The following is a 19,055-nucleotide window of genomic DNA, read 5'->3' on the forward strand; positions in this document are numbered from 1 at the left end:
CAAAGCCCAGCCCCTTGGACTACACAGGGGATTCTGTCAGGGTGCAAAGTAAGTTATAACACACAATTATATAATAATGCAAATGCTTAGAGAAAGCAGAAAGGCAGATTTGCAATGCAGGTGTGGGGGGTTCTGTAACCTGTCTTTAATGAAAAGGAGGTCCCTGGTGACAGGTTCCCTTTAAGCACAGCCTAGCACTTCCCATATCAACTCCCATAGCCCTAGTTCAGCCCCACCCACCCTGTGTAACACTGTGCTCTCATGATGACTGCAAGACAGAGAAGAGGACAGGATTATGATGCGGGCACAGAGCCAGAAGAAGAGTGGTGGCGACAATATGGAGGATGGAGAGGCCACAATACAAGGTAGGATGGGGGACAGGAGGCTGCTAAATGGAGGACAAAGGCCACAATACAAGAGAGGATGGAGGACAGGTGGCCACAATATAGAGGACAGAGACCTCAATACAAGGGAAAATTAATTAAAGGCCACAATATGAGAGAGAATGGAGAACAGGAGTCCACAATACAAGGGAACATCTCTCACAGGAGGCCACAATATGGAGGACAGAGACCACAATACAAGGGAGGATGGAGGACAGAGGCCACAATACAATGGATGACGGAAGACAAAGGACACAATACAAGTGACGGTGGAGGACAGAGGCCACAATACAAGGAAGGATAGAGGACAGAAGCCACAGTATGAGGGAGAATGGAGTATAGGAGGCCATAGTACAAGGGAGGATGGCGCACAAGAGGCCACAATACAAGGGAGGGTGGAGGACAGAAGCCACAATACAAGGGAGGATGGAAGACAGAGGTCAAAATGCAATGGAGAACAGAGGCCACAATACAAGGGATGGTGGAGGGCAGGGGGCCACAATAATAAGCGGATCCAAGCACTGGAGACTACAATATGAGAAGGATGGAGGACAGGAGGCCACAGTAAGAGGACGATGCAGGGCAGGAAGCCACAATTTTAAGAGGAGGATGAAGGAGAAGGGAGGGAGAGCAGGAGTGCAGAAAGCTTGGGGAGTTTGGGGAGATAAAGGACAGATACACTTATTATACATTGCTGAGTTACATTAGGGGGTATTATATGCATCCATAGGGGGCTGTCCACAGGAATACTATTATACTATGTGGGGGCCATTTATGTGGATATTATACTATGCTTTGGGGTGGGGCAATGAACATGGTTTATGAAAAAAGAGGAGGAAATCTCGCTCTTTCTCTAGCCCATAAGTTGGGAGGTATGTTTATTTACTGTTAGGCCGGTTAGCCCATTGATGCTAAACAATGTCCTAGAGAAATCCTGATCCTTGTCTCTTAATCATTTTGGTGCAGCGTCTTGCTCACGGCTGCCATAGACTTCCATTATACACGGTCACGGTGCGGTGAGCACACCGTCTCTCAGGGTGCGGTGAGATGTAGTGCTAGTGCCTCGGCCTGAACGCATTTGCAGTTTGCGGCAAAAATTGGGACTCTTCACTGCAATTGCGCCAAAATTTGTGGGGTTTTTTCTCCTAACGTCCTCATCTGTGAACTTATGAAAAATCAGACGTGCCACTGATAGAAATCAACAAAAAGTAAAAAAAGAAAATAAAAAGGTTGATAAATGGCCCCAAGGGCTTACTTCACAGATGTGTGCATTTTAAAATCTGCAGCAGGTCAGACCTGAGCTCTGTTGTTTGCAGCCTCCATGTCAACAGCGCGTGAAGTTCAGTCACGCGCCCAAGACAGTAGACGAGACGGTATGAGCCCGAGATGGTATGAGCCACAAACACAGAGAGGAATAGGACCTGCTCTGTCTTTTGCGCCTCAGGCAATTGGCTTATAGAAATACACGGAGAAAAATGCTACCTGCTGATACAATGCCTAGCACACGTCCCCAAACATGTGTATGCATGGCCAAGTATAGGTAAAAATCCTATCCTGCTTCTATCCATGTCATTCAAATATGACGGTGAGGCCAAGTTATGCAGGGGGTTCAAAATCCAGTGTTCCCTACATATTGAACTGATACGGCCACAGAACGGGCTAAGGTGGCGATCATGATCATTCTTTTTTCCGGGAAAGCCCTGCCATGGGCTACTCCCCTCTGGGAACACCTTAGCTGTCTTCCTTGTCTGCTGCAGAGGAGACGATGCAGGTGGATAGAGCTCATCTTTCCTACCAAGATGGTACCAGATGAAGACAGAACCTCTGCCTTCATTGTGCCAGCCCGCCGCACTTTTTTGAGACTTGTCCCATCCGTCCTCAGTGTCCCTAGGTGAGAGTAACGTTTCCCCACGTCTGAATATTCCCATTCTGCTCAGCTCTGGCACAGGTAGCCAGGTCCAGAAACTTTGTGGATGCTGCCCTGGTCTCCCAGCATCATTTCCCTGTGGTCCGATTCGAGAAGTCCCTAGTCATCTCCTCTGTCAGTGGCCCAATCCTCTCTGATCCGGTCCGGTACCACACTGAGCCTCTGCTCCTGCAAGTCGGATCAATATGCAATGAGAGACTGTCTTTTTATGTGCTACCCCGATCCACGTCTTCTATTCTGATCTGTGCTCCACGCACCCGTGCTTAACTGGAAGACTGGGGAGATTCTTCAGTTGCCGCGTCCAGTGGAACTTCGAGCTATCCAGAGATTCCTGGACTTCACCAATTACTACCGGCAGTTTATTCCACATTTCTCCTCCCTGGTATCTCTCATTGTGGCGCTGACCAAGAATGCCAATCCTAAGCTCTGGCCTCCGGCGGCTGAAGAAGCTTTCAGTAAGTTGAAGTCTGCCTTTTCATCTGCTCCCATTCTCACCCTTCCTGATACTGACTAACCGTTCTTGCTAGAAGTTGATGCCTCATCTGTTGGTGCTAGAGCCGTTCTCACCCAGAAGGGGCCCAAAGGCCGAACTCTCAGCTGTGGATTTTTTTCCAAGACCTTTTCAGCCGCAGAAAAGAACTACTCTATGGGTGATTGGGAGCTTCTGGCTATTAAACTTGCTTTGGAAGAATGGAGTTATCTTCTGGAGGGAGCTCGTCATCCAGACAGTATATATACTGATCACAAAAACCTCCTGTACCCCCAGACTGCCCAGGCTCGTTGGTCTCTCTTCTTCTCCCCTGTCAACTTTCTGATACATTTTTGTCCTGCAGAGAAGAATGTTAAGACGGTCGATGGTTTCTCTCGTGCCCCGGATGTTGTTGGGGAAGATCCTGCTCCTAGACACAGCCATTGGGACATGGTTGTGGGCATGGCTTATAATTGGGACACATGGTTGTGGGCATGACTTACTATCGGCACATGGTTGTGGGCATGGCTTATTATCAGGACATGGTTGTGGGCATGGTTTATTATTGGGACATGGTTGTGTGCATGGCTTATTACAAGCACATGGTTGTGGGCAGGGTTTATTATTGGGACATGGTTGTGGGCATGGCTTATTATTGGGACATGGTTGTGGGCATGGCTTATTATTGGGACATGGTTGTGGGCATGGCTTATTATTGGGACATGGTTGTGGGTATGGCTTATTATTGGGACATGGTTGTGGGTATGGCTTATTATTGGGACATGGTTGTGGGTATGGCTTATTATTGGGACATGGTTGTGGGTATGGCTTATTATTGGGACATGGTTGTGGGTATGGCTTATTATTGGGACATGGTTGTGGGTATGGCTTATTATTGGGACATGGTTGTGGAAATGGCTTATTATTGGGACATGGTTGTGGAAATGGCTTATTTACTTATTTACTAAAAACCAAACTGCAGATACATCTGACCAACAGAAAAGCCTAGAAATAAAACCAGACGGACAAAGCCAGACTTATGATGCATATGCCCCATTGATAGTCTATTGTGCTATGCACAGATGTTTTTCTCAGCCCGTCATGCGATCCTATCAGAGAAAAACATGCAAAACACATGGGGGTCATTTATCAAACTTTTTTTTTTCTCTCTTTTTTTTACTTTTTAGCTTAACAATGTCTTGCACTGCCTGATTTATCATAAAAATCCAGATGTGGACGTCTTAAAAAAAGTCTGAAAAATTTTCAGCACAAATAACCTACATTCCAGAGGAGGAGTAGGCAAGAAGTTGCTTAAACATTTGAGACTTTTGTGCGACTTTTCAAACTAAGGCCCCATTCACACTGCTGTTGTGTGGACATATACACTCACCGGCCACTTTATTAGGTACACCATGCTAGTAACGGGTTGGACCCCCTTTTGCCTTCAGAACTGCCTCAATTCTTCATGGCATAGATTCAACAAGGTGCTGGAAGCATTCCTCAGAGATTTTGGTCCATATTGACATGATGGCATCACATAGTTGCCGCAGATTTGTCGGCTGCACATCCATGATGCGAATCTCCCGTTCCACCACATCCCAAAGATGCTCTATTGGATTGAGATCTGGTGACTGTGGAGGCCATTTGAGTACAGTGAACTCATTGTCATGTTCAAGAAACCAGTCTGAGATGATTCCAGCTTTATGACATGGCGCATTATCCTGCTGAAAGTAGCCACCAGATGTTGGGTACATTGTGGTCATAAAGGGATGGACATGGTCAGCAACAATACTCAGGTAGGCTGTGGCATTGCAACGATGCTCAATTGGTACCAAGGGGCCCAAAGAGTGCCAAGAAAATATTCCCCACACCATGACACCACCACCACCAGCCTGAACCGTTGATACAAGGCAGGATGGATCCATGCTTTCATGTTGTTGACGCCAAATTCTGACCCTACCATCCGAATGTCGCAGCAGAAATCGAGACTCATCAGACCAGGCAACGTTTTTCCAATCTTCTACTGTCCAATTTCGATGAGCTTGTGCAAATTGTAGCCTCAGTTTCCTGTTCTTAGCTGAAAGGAGTGGCACCCGGTGTGGTCTTCTGCTGCTGTAGCCCATCTGCCTCAAAGTTCGATGTACTGTGCGTTCAGAGATGCTCTTCTGCCTACCTTGGTTGTCACAGGTGGCAATTTGAGTCACTGTTGCCTTTCTATCAGCTCGAACCAGTCTGCCCATTCTCCTCTGACCTCTGGCATCAACAAGGAATTTCCGCCCACAGAACTGCCGCTCACTGGATGTTTTTTCTTTTTCGGACCATTCTCTGTAAACCCTAGAGATGGTTGTGCGTGAAAATCCCAGTAGATCAGCAGTTTCTGAAATACTCAGACCAGCCCTTCTGGAACCAACAACCATGCCACGTTCAAAGGCACTCAAATCACCTTTCTTCCCCATACTGATGCTCGGTTTGAACTGCAGGAGATTGTCTTGACCATGTCTACATGCCTAAATGCACTGAGTTGCCGCCATGTGATTGGCTGATTAGAAATTAAGTGTTAACGAGCAGTTGGACAGGAGTACCTAATAAAGTGGCCGGTGAGTGTATATGGCTGTAAGTTTGCAGCCATATATACTTCCCCATATACGGCAATGAAATAGAGAAAGCGGAAGAAAACTTGACAGTGGCGAACTTCGAAGGGATGCAAAAAAGCTCACAAATGAGCACATACACCATGAAAAGTCACAAATATGAAAGAAAAAGGCAAGCAAAACTATGATACATGTGACCCATTGTGTTAATTACAACATGCACTGCGCATGTGTGAGAGTGCAGCGTAGCGAGAGTATCGGTGTCTGGGGAACGTCTATGGATGTAATAGACATGGACCGCTGGGACAGGTCCCACACATGTACGGTAATGACAGGTGACGTCATCTCTCCCTAAAGAATTAAAAAGAAATGTTAGTACATACATGAACCAGATGATGTATGTATGTATGCACATTTTATATAGTAGATCACATATTAATGTGCTACTATACCAAGTCGTGCCTCAGATCTACAAGCCTGATTGTCCGACATGTCCTTTTCTGATGTGTACAGATAATATTTATAACAATAGCAACCAATATATGCATTTTTATTTGAACAATACTCCTTTCTTTTTTCATTATTTTATTTGGAATATAAAACATTCACTTAGGATTATTGCAACAGACAAGGGCGTCGCTAAGTCAAAAGTTCCAGGCGCCATGCTCCGGATCATTTGGCCTGTGTCCCTGATGTTCCCGGATCCACAGGACACTTGTTCTGCTGTCCGGGCTACTCCTGTAAACCTCTTACCTCTATCTGTGTCCTCCGGAGGTGAGTCCTGTAGTTTAGTGAGGCATGGGGCTGTGAGCTCTGTATTACACTACAGGAGCAGGAGACACGGTGATGTCACTACACCACGCCCGTCCTGCCAGAAGAAGGACAGGTGAGACAGGAAGAAAGGTGAATATACGGTTAATTTTATTATACATTGTGAAGGGGAAGCATATTAGCGAGTCTGTGATATAACTGGGGGACATGACTGTGGGGACATAATTGGGAGCAATGGGAACATTACTGGGAGCTGTGGGGACATTACTTACTGAGGACTGTGGGGACCTCATTGCTTGCTGTGGGGGACATAACTTACCGTGGGATTTGGGGGTATTATTTAGTGTGGGTATAAATATGTGGGGGCTCCTTTCAGTGGGCATGATTAGAAAGGGGCAGTTATCAGGGGGCATTAAGTGTAGGGACATAGAGGTGGCATTATTCAGTGCAGGTCACATTGAAGGGGAATTAGTCGAGGCTACAGGTGAAGGTTGCATTATTACATGTTAGGCTACATTTGGGGAACAATATTTCGCGTGTGTTTTCTGTAGCTGAAAAATATGAGTACAGTGGTTTTTGGTGCAAGCACATGTGATGGGCTTATGTACAGGAGAGGACAGCAATAAAAAATTTTATACTTATACATAGGGGCCCTACATCTTTTATGACCCTAGAAACACCCTTGGTAACAGGTACATTCCAAGATTTTACAGGCTACCTGTTTAGGGGTTTTCCAATCATCTAATGATACCTGGTATATTTATGGGCACTATTGCATTTGAAGTGCTAGCCATTATGCTTCCTGCGCACACATTGGGGCAGATTTATCAAGCTGTCTGAAAGTCAGAATGTTCCTAGTTGCCTAAGGCAGCCAATCACAGCTCCCCTTTAAAATATTCATGAGCACTGGTAAAATGAAAGCTGAGCTGTGAATGGTTGCCGTGGGCAACTAGGAATATTCTGACTTTCAGACAGCTTGATAAATCTGCCCCAATGTATAGTTCCTGGACACAAGCTATAGTCCTGTGGATCATTGACTGTGAGCGTGCTGCCAATTAAGACAAACTGTCCAGAAAGTAAATGCAAGTGAGAATAGGTCCTTCTCTATCATAGCAAATAATATTAGAAAAAGACATGAGGTCTCCCCTCAGTCGTCTTTTTTCTAAGCTGAATAATCCCAAATTTAGTAAACTATTATTGTATTCTAGTCCCCCCATTGCCCTAATAATCTTGGTTGCTCTCCTCTGCACCCTTTCCAGTTGTACTATGTCCTTTTATATACACTGGTGCCCAAAACAGTACATAATGGGGCAGATTTCCTAAGCATTCTGCGCCCGTATTCTGGTGTAGATTCCTCATAAGTACATGTGCAAATTAAATGAATAGTCTCCATTACACCTGTGGCTAAACGGAGACAGAACTATGTGGATCAATCATCAAATTTTTTGCGTTTTTCTCTTTTTTTGTGAGTTTTTAGCGTAATTACACCTGATTGTGCAACTTTTACTCCTGTTTTTTGAAGTTCGCCACCCAACAGACTCACATGCCTCATTTCATTTATCAAGGAAGATAAATCAAGCAAGTCCAAAACCTTTAAAAAAACATCCCAAAAACTAGCTACATTTTTACAGACCTAAGGGTACATTCACACGGCGTTACGCCCGCCGTGCGCTGGAGAGGAGGAGGAGGTGACCACCCCATAGAAAACAGCAGCACATGGCCACACACATGGGAAAAGATACAGCATACTCTATCTTTACCTGGTGTATGGCGCAGAACGCCACGGGGCGCCATTGCCATCTATGGGGACGTATATGCGGCTGCATACACATCCCCATAGACGGGTTTGTGAATGCACCCTAAGGTGTATATATTTTTTTTTTATCTAAAACCAAACAGCAGTGACAAAAATAACTTAGACGTCCCTTTATAGAAAACCAACCATTAGAAAAAACTAAAAACTTAGAAATACTCACCTACGCTCCTTGATGTTGATCCCGGCGCTGTCCCCCGCTAGTCTTGAAACCCCAGGATCACCCAGGAAAGAAACTTATAATTAGCAGCACGGTGATGTCCGGAGGTCTGGGCTGCTAATTATGCACAGTCTGTCCACCTTCCTCTCCTATGCTGGGAGCATTGGAGAGGGAGGTGACATCACACAAGAGTCGGGAATTACTACGCCTCGCGTGTCCTTACCTCCCTCTCCCAGCTCCGTGCTGCTAATTATAACTTTCTATAACTCCCGGCGAGTCAAGACTAGTGGATGACAGCTCCGGGATCAACATCAAGAGGAGCGGAGGTGGGTATTTCTATTTTTTTTTTTTTTATTTCTAATGGTTGATTTCCTTTAAAGGGGAAATACATACATTTCGTTTTTTGACGCAGTTTTTGATGTCAAAACAAACAACAAATGTAAAGAAGCATGTGCTTTTTAAATGTTCTCTCGTTTAAAAGTTTGGGCTTAAAAGAAGAGACAAAGTAACAACTGCAATAGTTGCGTCACTGCAGCTCAGCCGGCAGGGGGGAGTCCATGCATCATGTTTCTGTATGATGCAAGGGCTCTGATCCTTTGTACTGTGTTTGGTCTGTGGAAATGGACCAGCACATGGGTCCATTTCCATGGGCCAAACACATTAGCCTGCAGCCTGCCTGGCTTAGATACTGCAGAGATGTCACTGATGAAAAGCAGGTCACATTCCAAAAGGTCACCGAAAGGTTTCAGGATCTTTCTAATTTTGCAATCACAGACTGTGAACTTTCCCCTTATTGCATCAATGGCAAACACACATATATGTCGACATAGTGCTAACCAGGCCATAAACCATGCTGTGCTTGTCCCCACTTCATCCAGATGGAATATCTTCTGTAAATAATCGGGAAAATGACCGGTTGTGAACTTCTGCTCCAGGTCAAGGAATCCCTTCCAGTTAATAGTTTAGAAAGTGGAATATCTATAAGCCCCATTTTGATGAGATAAGATATGGATCCACCAGTACATACTTTCCTTTAAAGCAGATAATTTGGACACAAAGTTTGGATCAAAGTTCTCCTGTATTCCAAAGGTCAGATAGGACACAGCAGGTTTTATTCTAGAAATATTAACTGTTTGGGGGCAGGGAAGAAGGAGATTAATCACACTGAATACAGACAGGACAAGGGTTGTTAGACTTACTCTCACTGACAAAGAGGACGGGTGACTTTGTCCTGCTTCTAAGTATGAACGTGTGTCTGTGGGCACCATCTTTGCAGTGATCCACCATGGAACCTACGGGAGACCCAGCAGAACCCACTATACGCCAGAGGAAGACCCAACACTCAGACAATGAAGACGTCAAAGAACACAATGGTAACTAATGGGTCTTGTGCAGTATTGATTATACAGAGGGGTAATGAATGGGATGTCACATATAATTACTGCTTGATCTATACTGTCCTATAGGACCCATAGCATAGGATGACCTCACGTGTCCTAGATACACAAAGTTGCATGTCCAAAAATAACTAGACTTGTTATTTTGTAGTTATTTTTACCTTTTGGGTTAGACCTGTGCTGCACAATGAAATGCCCAGTCACAACACACCAGTAAATCTTTGGTGTATCTTTGCATCCAATATCCAAGTTTGTAGCCTATTGAATAGATTTGCTGTAGTTTTACTACGTTGATCATTTTTGTAAATAATATACACATTTATTTATATATAAAATGTGAACCTCTACCAACATTCATATGTACTGCAAAAGCTGGCACAAACCTGTGTAAATATGGTGTACAATGAACTTTGTGTTTGTTCCACATCACTTTTCAGTATGCAAAAATGGCAGCAAATGCTGGTAAGACTATGTTCACATACGGCATATTTCTAAATATTTGTGCCAGTTTCACATAGCTGCATTTTTGTATCACTATTTGGAAGTCAAAAGCAAGAATAGAATTAAAAGAAAATATACCGTAATATATATATTATATACACCAAATATAATATTTGGTCTTCTGCAATTTGGATTTACTACTGTTTTTTGCTACAAGTTTCTGATGCAAAGTACTGATCAATATATTGTGGGACACTGGCCATATTCTGCAGATCTTTACATATCCTAGGGTACATGGACAAATAAAATAAGAAATGTCAGAGTAATAACATGGTCAGATCAACAATAGAAGTGAGGGCCCTGCTCACAAGAGCTTACAATCTGAGGGTGAAGGGGTGACACAGGAGGTGACAGTGCTTGTATAATGGTCCAGACATTCAATATAAGGTATCAGAATAAAAAGTGTAATGAATAACATATACTTCTGGTTTAAAAAATGATTGTCAGGTTTGGGTATGGTCAGGGGCGTAACTAGGAGAGGCAGGGCTCCATAGCTGGCTTCTGAATGGGGCCCCTCTTCCCACTTAAAAAATATACTTATTTCTATAATAACTCAAGCAAGTGACAATTAGACATTTATAGACATATACAGCATATACCTACACTTACAGTATATACACATCACAGATACAGCATATATAGATCACATTTATGTTATATACATATAATGCAGTACAATGTTCAGCATAATATGTATATAATGGTGCACATCCTCTACTTTTTAGTGTGTCTGATCAGATGATGTGGCCTCCTGACAATGTGGGCCCCATAGCAGCTGCAATGGCTGCAACCACTGTAGTAACGCCCCTGGGTATGGTGACATTGTCATGGTGTAAAATGAATTGGAGTGGGGGGTTGTCATCCTCTTGTCTGCCTAGGGCCCCAAAATGCTTTGTCCCAGCCCCCTGGTTTCTTGCACTAGATAGAAGCAGACCTTATGTTCATTCCGATGGTAGCTGAGTTGCAGTTTCATGGTTTGCCCACTGCACAGAGAATGGCACTGTGCTGACCTCTCATTCGAGTCTTTGCAGAATATAGTTTGCAGTATATAGTTTAGGTCACGGTTTTATCATTTCACTTTATTGCTTATTTAATGACTTGTCTGTCTGGTTGTATGGGTTAATGACTCCACCCTGGAGACATGGCCTTATACACTGTCCTGATAGTCTATCACAACTGAAATAATACTGTAATGACTATTGATCTGCCATGACTTCACATTTTTACTTGTAATCCACTTCTACAGTATTTTATTTCATTTGAGCCTTTGTATCAGATGCAACCAGTGATTTACGGTGACATGGTGCATAAAGCCCGAGCTATATACAGCCACTTATCCTGTATACGACGCATCACATTCTGGTCACAGCACAGGGAACAGCCTGTGTTCAACAATTTTTGACCTGTCACTCCACCCATTAGTGAGATCAGGACCATATTCCCTGGATTTCTGGGGGTCCCGTACTAGTGATCAGTGGGAGTCCCAGCAGTTGGACCCTTACTGATCCTGTGAATATGGGATAACTTAAATAGTTGGTACAACCCCTTTAAAACAAAATCTACCATCAGATTTCCTGGTTTCCTGATTTCATGCGTAGCTCTTGGTCTCCACTCCGGAAAGGTTCTTACACTCTTGAATCCCCTGCTTTTGTAAAAAGAAAGTTTTAAAAATATTCAAATTTGCCTGGAAGGCTCGGTGGGCGTCAAAAGAGCCTCTGCGGTCTCTGCCGCGTTTAATTTATGCACACCCCTGACTCCGCTCTGTGCCCACCATTATCCCAGACAGAGAGCCGCAAAGCTGGTAATGCACATGTGTGAGATTTGTACAGAAACAGCTTTAGTCGCCGGCTTTCTGTATGGGATAGAGGTGGGGATAGGCGGTCACAGAGCAAAGTGGGGGTGTACAGATTTTAAACATGGTGGACCCGCAGAGGCTCCGATAACACCCCCAGAGAACCTCATTAGACTCATTACGCTCATTAGAATATTTTTAAACCGTTTTAAAAAAACAGGGGGTCCAAGAGTATAAGAAGAACCATTCTAGAGAGGAGTTGAAGAGCTATGAATGCCTAGGTAAGTGGCCTACCATCAGGAAATCTAATAGTAGATTTTCTTTAGAGTCAACAAAGGGACATGTGCTGTGTATACTTCTCTACATCTTATGACTAGGCCATGACTCTTTATCTATTTACTATGCCTCTTCAATCTTATCACAACTATAGATCTTTGTTATGTTTGTTTTATTGCATGACATGGGGATTAGACCAGGCTGTTTTGGGACTTCTCAGCTGAGTTGTAGTTTTGATGTATATTCTCTATAACATCTGTGGATATCTTTTCCTGGGTCCACAATTTGAATAGGCTCCTGATAGATCGTAAGCTCCTGATAAATTGTAATATTCCAATTTTTTTCATTTGACTAAATTATTGTTCTGTAATATTTTATTTTGTTTGCATATTTACCCTATGATCTGCACAGCACTGCAGAATATGATAAGGATTTATTATTGTGAGTGTGCAAATGAAACCTGTCCTCTAGGACCCACTATATCCAAACACAATGGGGCACATGTATTATTGCATCTGCGCCAAAAAAATGCTGGTATTTTCATGATTTTTTGGCGCAGAACTGTTGCGGATCATTTATAATGAGTTTGCGCCAGAAAGAACAGATGTTTCCGACTATCCCGACCTCCGTCTTTTTTTGGCGCAAGTGGCCTAACATTTCCACATTATCCTCCACATTTATGTGTATTTTGTCGGCATTTTTAGGCGCAATTTTTGGCGCACGATAGACCAGGAAAAAATTGGCCTGAGAGGAAAATTAAGGCTCAGTCCATGAAAGATTTTGGCGCACACTTCATTACTGTCGGCATTTTTCTGGCGCACGAATGATTAATTCTGTCTACCCAGTAATCACTAACAGCCGTGCACCACTTTAATAGATCGGGCTGTGCTTTGCGGAGACTGATCTCCGATGCCGACAGTCGTCCTTGCAGCACAATTAGTAAATCCCCCCCACAATGGGGCACATAAACTTAGAACAGTGCAGTGTATACTATGTGCAGTTTGTAGTGTGCAGAGGGTGCCAGATTCAGGATTTCTGTCTCCCATTCTTCATGAATCTGGTGCCCCCTGCACTGCCCCGACAGAGTGCACCACTTTTTTTTGGTGCACCTTTAACATGGGCCATGCAACGCAATTCTGTTGGACTTTGCATGTTAAATATGGCACATGGTCCGACTGAGCACCTGAACGCCCCTCTAATTTGTGTGGCATGGTGCCTAGCGCAGCTGCGCCACAAAAGGGTTGTGTGCGGACACTTCTTAAGTACCTGTGCAAGCAGTTTGCACTAAAAAGAACGTGCAATGTCCAACAGAAAACTGTTGCAATGGTCTTAGTAAATGTGCCCCAAAATGTTTAGTTTAAAACTATTACATATATACTCATACAATGCCACAAAAGTCTTGCACTGACCACTGTATCATCACCACAGGTGGAGTATCTACTGATCCGACAGAAGAATGGAAGAGACACATGGAGGTAGGTGGGTTGCTGTGTATTAAGTATAAGGCCCATGCAGGGTATAAGGAAAGTATTCAGACCCCTTTAAAGAGTTCACTGTTTTTTGATTGCAGACAATTGGTAAGATCAAAAATGTTCCGTTATTGCTCATTAATGTACACTCTGCACCCCCTCTTGAGAGAAATAACAGGGTAGTGTTTATATTTTGCTAATTTATTAAACATGAAAAGCTGAATTATCCCATAAATATTTAGACCTATTGATGTGACAGCCATATTTCACTTACATTATGTCCATTTCCTTCTCATCCTCCTTGAGATGGTTCTACACCTTCATTGGATTCCAACTGTGTCCCAATAAGCAATGGTGGTAGAAAAGCCTTGGTGAGGGAGGTAAAGAAGAACCCAAGATCACTGTGGCTGAGCTCCAGAGCTGTAGTAGGGGGATGGGAGAAAGTTCCACAAAGTCACCTATCACTGCAGCCTCCAGCAGTCTGGGCTTTATGGCAGAGTGTGCCGACAGAAGCCTCTCCTCAGTGCAAGACATATGAAAGCCACATACAGTTTGCAAAAACACATGAAGGATTCCCAGACTATGAGAAATAAGATTCTCTGGTCTGTTGATATGAAGATTGAACATTTTGGTGTTAATTCTAAGCGGTATGTGTAGAGAAAACCAGGAACTGCTCATCACCTGCCAAATACAATCCCAACAGTGACACATGGTGGCAGCATCATGATATGGGGGCAGGGACAGGACGACTGGTTGTAATTGAAGGAAGGATGAAAGTGGCCAAGTACAGAGATATCCTGGGTGAAAGCCTCTTCCAGAGTGTTCTGGAACTCAGACTGGGCCGAAGGTTCACCTTCCAACAAGACAATGACCCTAAGCACAACGCTAACATAACAAAACAGAGGCTCCAGAACAACTCTGTGACCACTCCTGACTGGCTCAGCCAGAGCCCTGACCTCAACCCAATTGAGTATCTGTGGAGAGACTTGAAAATGGCTTCTACCAACATTCACCATCCAACCCGAGGGGACTGGAGAAGATCTGCAAGGAAGAAGCAGAGGATCCCAAAATCCAGGCGTGAAAAACTTATTGCATCATCACCAAGAAGACTCCTGGCTGTACTAGCTCTAAAGCTGCTTCTACTCAATACTGAGGAAAGGGGCTGAATACTTAGAGCATGTGATATTTCAGGTTTTCTTATTTAATAAATTAGCAAAATTATTAATTTTTTCTATCAAAATAGGGGGCAGAGTATACATTTATGAGCAAAAAAAGAACATTTTTTTCTAACCAATTGGCTGCTATGAAACATAGGGAGAAAAATATAAAGTGGTCTGAATACTTTTCGTACCCACTGTACATATATACACTCACCGGCCACTTTATTAGGTACACCATGGTAGTAATGGGTTGGACCCCTTTTTGCCTTCAGAACTGCATCAATTCTTCGTGGCATAGATTCAACAAGGTGCTGGAAGCATTCCTCAGAGATTTTGGTCCATATTGACATGATGGCATCACACAGTTGCCGCAGATTTGTCGGCTGCACATCCATGATGCGAATCTCCCGTTCCACCACATCCCAAAGATGCTCTATTGGATTGAGATCTGGTGACTGTGGAGGCCATTTGAGTACAGTGAACTCATTGTCATGTTCAAGAAACCAGTCTGAGATGATTCCAGCTTTATGACATGGCGCATTATCCTGCTGAAAGTAGCCATCAGATGTTGGGTACATTGTGGTCATAAAGGGATGGACATGGTCAGCAACAATACTCAGGTAGGCTGTGGCATTGCAACGATGCTCAATTGGTACCAAGGGGCCCAAAGAGTGCCAAGAAAATATTCCCCACACCATGACACCACCACCACCAGCCTGAACCGTTGATACAAGGCAGGATGGATCCATGCTTTCATGTTGTTGACGCCAAATTCTGATCCTACCATCTGAATGTCGCAGCAGAAATCGAGACTCATCAGACCAGGCAACGTTTTTCCAATCTTCTACTGTCCAATTTCAATGAGCTTGTGCAAATTGTAGCCTCAGTTTCCTGTTCTTAGCTGAAAGGAGTGGCACCCAGTGTGGTCTTCTGCTGCTGTAGCCCATCTGCCTCAAAGTTCGACGTACTGTGCGTTCAGAGATGCTCTTCTGCCTACCTTGGTTGTAACGGGTGGCGATTTGAGTCACTGTTGCCTTTCTATCAGCTCGAACCAGTCTGCCCATTCTCCTCTGACCTCTGGCATCAACAAGGCATTTCCGCCCACAGAACTGCCTCTCACTGGATGTTTTTTCTTTTTCGGACCATTCTCTGTAAACCCTAGAGATGGTTGTGCGGGAAAATCCCAGTAGATCAGCAGTTTCTGAAATACTCAGACCAGCCCTTCTGGCACCAACAACCATGCCACGTTCAAAGGCCTCAAATCACCTTTCTTCCCCATACTGATGCTCGGTTTGAAGTGCAGGAGATTGTCTTGACCATGTCTACATGCCTAAATGCACTGAGTTGCCGCCATGTGATTGGCTGATTAGAAATTAAGTGTTAACGAGCAGTTGGACAGGTGTACCTAATAAAGTGGCCGGTGAGTGTATATATATATTATATATAAAATTATTTATATATTAGTAATGAGATGGTGATGGCTTTCCTCACGTCTACCTCATAGTTTTTGCTGTAAATTAAAACAAAAAGCAAGATCCATCAAGGAAACAAAAACAGCACTGGGCATTCCTGGGCAAGTGCCGAGGCACAGGGATGCTGGGGGGGCGCACATAAGGCTGTACATAGGGGTGAGGGGTTTGTATCTAATGAATTCAGAGGGGATGAGGGGGCTTTATATAAAATATCCATGAGGAGGGGAATATTTTAGGGAATGGGAGACTGTTTAAGTTTCTGAATTTTTAATGCAGCCATGTGAGTTCACTGCCCAGGTTTCTACTGAGACTCTGTTGCTCAGGGGCCTACTGAAATCTGGAACTGACCCTGATACACCCCTGGCACAAATTAAATGACGGTCCCACCATGACTCTATATTAGAACGGGGACCTGAGGGAGGCTACATTCATCCTGATCTCATCTAGTGGTCACAGTCAATGAAGAGGTCACACATATGGAGCCTTCTGTAGAAAAACCTGTCATGGGGATTTGGTTATTTTCTGAATATCCAAAGCAGGTTGCTCTACAGCCCAGGTAGGTGTTGGTCCTAAAGGTGAGACCTGAATCAAGCAAATTATAACTCATGAAACAACCACAGGTGAAGTATTTGCAACATATATTGAAATGTGTATAATTTACTGCTATAGAGAATAGATGTAGGAACCTATCATGTTGTTCTTTAAAGGGGTATTCCGGGAATATGAACGTCTGACACAAAAACCCATGATGGTATAAATAAATAAATACAACAATACTCAATGTCATTAGTAACAAAACGGAGCTTAAATAATTTGATTTTATGATTTACAAAATTTATGGCCTCTCTAAAGTAGGTGGAGTTATCACTAAGATGGCCGCCACTGGAAACTACAAGTTCCATGATCCTTTAGTTCTCAGTAACTCCTCCTACCACTTATGCTCTGCTCCCAGTGATGATGTAACAGGTTTTCTTGCTCTGTTACCATAGTAATGATGTGTAACTGCCATCACCAAAACACTGGCCATACTGGATGCATCTCAACCAACTGACTACAGCCAAATGTAGTGGTGATCACATGACCTGCCCAGGCAGGTACAGGACATGTGATGTGGACATGTGACCAGCAGCCATCTTCTGTCCTGCAATGGACCGCGCGGAGGAAATTAACAGACTGATTAAAGGGCCAGTAGCATTTTAATTCTTCATTACAGTCTATGTCATCAGCATTTTCTGCTAAGGGGAGCAAAATTTTAAATAACAACTAATTACACATTAGCTTATGTTTTGAGTGCCCATTTGTATATGAATTATGCAGATTCCTGGATTACCCCTTTAAGGTAATATGGCATGCTTCCTGCAGTAATAGTATCAGTAATGCACAGTACTAAATGGTTAGCACTTTTGCCTTGCAGTACTGGATTCCTTTGTCTAGTGGTTATTACTGTAGTCTTGCAGGGCTGAAGCCCTTGGCTCAGTGGGTAGCACTGTTGCATTGCAGTTCTAGATTCCATGGCTCAGTGGTTAGCCCTGTTGCCTTGAAGTACTAGATTCCATGGCTCAGTGGTTAGCCCTGTTGCTTTACAGTACTAGATTCAATGGCTCGGTGGTTATCCCTGTTGTTTTACAGTACGAGATTTCATGGCTCAGTTGTTATATTTAATATTGAATATTAAAGGGGAGCTGTAATTGGTTGCCATGGGCAACTAAGAACATTCTTACTTTTAGACAGCTTGATAAATCTGCCCCTACATGTGCCAATACAATTTTCTTGTCGAATACAGGGAATAAAGGGAGAACTTCTGGATCAAATGAACAACCACCTGAGAATCCTCCTGGATAAGGCTGTGAATATCGCTGTTGAGTCCTATGCACAAGAACATAAGACAAAAACTCTTGGAACTGCAAAGAGGTAGGCTGGATGGGTGGCCAACGCATTCAACAAGCCTGGATGTGCACATAGCCATATAGAGATAAAGGGCCAAAGTTCATTTAAAACAATGCAGCAGATTTATAAAAAGTGTCCTAAGGTTAGACAGTGCGGAGTTAGACAGTCTTATTCTGCACCAGATTCACATAAGTGTCTAATGCTGGATAATAAATCTCTCCTAGTATACTCATACTCTGCACCTCCTATTAGTTGGCTTACTTTAAAGAGGACCTGTCACCCAAATTTTCAGCACTAGGAGCTGCTTACTTATCAAACACTGCGGCGGGGTACAGTGTAATTGTCGGACAACTCGCAAAGCGGTCCGATGTATTCATGAGGGGCGGGGTTGGGGAGTGACAGTCACTGCCGGCCTATGGAGCGCGTGGGGCGGTCCGGGGAAAAGGCAGCGCCTCGGACCGCCCCCTCATGAATACATCGGACCGCTTTGCGAGCAGTCCGATGATTACATTGTACCCCGCCACAGTGTTTGATAGCGTTACCGTAGGTTTCCGGTAACGCTATCACTCTAACACTGCGGCGTTTGTTCAAGCACTAGGAGCTGCTTACTTAAATAGATAATTAGGACAAAATTCTGTATTTGGCCTAAGGACCTTTTCTTAGGCCTCACCCATTTTGTCGATCTGGTTGTAGGAGAGGCAGAAAACTGTCTAAAACCCTAAAATTAATAAATCTCCCCCATTAAGTTTTAATCATGATGGCTAACCTTCCCCCTGTACAGGCAGTCCCCGGTTACGTACAAGATCGGTTCTGTAGGTTTGTATGTAAGTCGGAACTGAATATTTTATAATTGTAACCCCCAGCCAAATTTTTTTTGGTCTCTGTGACAATTGGATTTTAAAAATGTTGGGTTGTCATAAGAACCAGGATTAACAATAAAGCTTCATTGTAGACACCTTTCATACCTGTTATAGCTGTTTATTGCAG

At 43.7% G+C, this 19,055-nt stretch overlaps 1 protein-coding gene across 4 annotated transcripts in view; it reads left to right on the forward strand.

Moving 5' to 3' along the window:
- Positions 1-6,121: 6,121 nt before the first annotated feature.
- The window catches only part of SOAT2 (sterol O-acyltransferase 2), a 32,632-nt gene continuing 19,698 nt past the window's right edge, over positions 6,122-19,055 (forward strand). The window contains exons 1-4 of one of the 4 annotated variants that reach the window (XM_072134604.1): positions 6,122-6,144; positions 9,391-9,487; positions 13,509-13,555; positions 17,965-18,092. In XM_072134604.1, coding sequence (XP_071990705.1) covers positions 9,400-9,487; positions 13,509-13,555; positions 17,965-18,092 — 263 coding nt within the window. In that variant the 5' untranslated portion in view covers positions 6,122-6,144; positions 9,391-9,399. Of the gene's footprint in view, positions 6,274-9,390; positions 9,488-13,508; positions 13,556-17,964; positions 18,093-19,055 lie in introns of all 4 variants that reach the window. The other 3 variants (XM_072134603.1, XM_072134605.1, XM_072134607.1) reach the window with 3 other exon arrangements.

This window comes from Engystomops pustulosus, chromosome 2 (genome assembly GCF_040894005.1).
Source record: "Engystomops pustulosus chromosome 2, aEngPut4.maternal, whole genome shotgun sequence".
In the NCBI taxonomy this organism is placed as follows: domain Eukaryota; kingdom Metazoa; phylum Chordata; class Amphibia; order Anura; family Leptodactylidae; genus Engystomops; species Engystomops pustulosus.